The sequence below is a fragment of the Mus pahari genome, unplaced genomic scaffold, assembly GCF_900095145.1.
Source record: "Mus pahari unplaced genomic scaffold, PAHARI_EIJ_v1.1 scaffold_13701_1, whole genome shotgun sequence".
NCBI classification, from domain to species: Eukaryota; Metazoa; Chordata; class Mammalia; order Rodentia; family Muridae; genus Mus; species Mus pahari.
Window position 1 is genome coordinate 1 of NW_018393306.1, and position 1,329 is coordinate 1,329.

The 1,329-nt window shown below is 38.5% G+C and overlaps 1 protein-coding gene across 1 annotated transcript; it reads left to right on the plus strand.

The window, feature by feature from the left end:
- Positions 1–144: 144 nt before the first annotated feature.
- On the plus strand, positions 145–678 carry LOC110315461 (schlafen family member 12-like). Its single transcript, XM_021189512.1, has one exon. It carries the CDS (start codon positions 145–147, stop codon positions 676–678), a length of 534 nt encoding a protein of 177 aa, XP_021045171.1.
- The last annotated feature ends 651 nt before the right edge of the window (positions 679–1,329 follow it).

The following is a 1,329-nucleotide window of genomic DNA, read 5'->3' on the forward strand; positions in this document are numbered from 1 at the left end:
CTGAATCAGTGTTTGTTATCTTGTGTTCACCTTCTCAGTTGGGCTGCAAAGTGTGGGATTTACAAACTTCTTGATGATGTGTCACACACAACATTCCTGGCATTTTACTTTTATAATTTGTTATGTTTCTTTTCTTGTCTAGTGATGCCTGGAAAGGTGATATGCTCTCCAGAAGCCCTCTGCATGAAACCATTCTCACAACATGAAGGCTATGGACAGTTAGTCCGGACAGAGTTGGGCTCACTTTGTAGAGGAACACTGGTTGTCCCTAAGAGCTGGGCTTCGGCTCTGGGCTTGCAAGAGAAGCAGGAAGTTATCTGGGATATGCTTCATATTTCCCAGGGCAGTCTCCTGACCCTGTATGGCTTTGTCTGGGGAGATGAGAACCTGGAAGACAACAGCACTCTTCTGGGGGAACTAGGCGCTGAGTTAAAGGACTATTATAAACAAATTGCCCAAACATTAAAGCAGACGTTGTTAAACCATGGTTATATTGCGAAAATAGGTATTATAGTCAAGATAACGTACTTGGGTCATAAGACAATATGTCTTTATGACTCAAGCTCGAAAATATGTTACCCCCAAACATATTATCTGACGATCAAGACAGTAAAGGACTTAGAAAAAGCTCTTGCTGGAGTTTTAGGAAGTTATGAGTCTTTCTACAGTTTACCGTGAAAAACTGGGATTATTTCATGTCTGTATTTTTAAACATGGGCAATTATATAGTTTACTTTTCGAGAAATGTCTTAACTCATATTCAAGTCTGACGAGACATAAAAAAATGGGGTATGGCACAATGATATTTCACAGTATGTAGGTGATAATGCTCTCCAAATCTATAAAAACAATAACAACAACAACAGTAAAATGTGACCTCGAGCTTCAGAGAAATAGAAACCAAGTTCTGGAGAAGGGATTGGCCATTGGAGATGTCAATGATAAACCATAGCATTAATAATATGTCCCTGAGCCATGCATGTGACCCATGCCTTTGATTCTGGCATGTAGAAGAAGGCAGGTCATCCTGCTCTATATAAAGAGCTCCAGAACAGCAAGAGTTATGCAATGAGAGACTCTCTCAAAATTAATTAATTAATTAATTAATTGGATAATTAATAATTGGATAATTAATTAATCTCTCCTCATCTGCATAGACACTCCTTGATGATAAAATTCATGGTGCCTTTAATATATGGGAGACACGCTTCCTAGAGAAGTCAGTAAAGAAAATGTTGAATTAGGTGATATGATATAGAAACGTTTTGTCACGGGTTTGTGTCTTTGTCAGGGTTTCTATTCCTAGACAAAACATCATGACCAAGAAGC

Bases quoted from the DNA above. Each gene is read 5' to 3' on its own strand.
- LOC110315461 (XM_021189512.1), top strand. From the start codon at position 145: ATGCCTGGAAAGGTGATATGCTCTCCAGAAGCCCTCTGCATGAAACCA.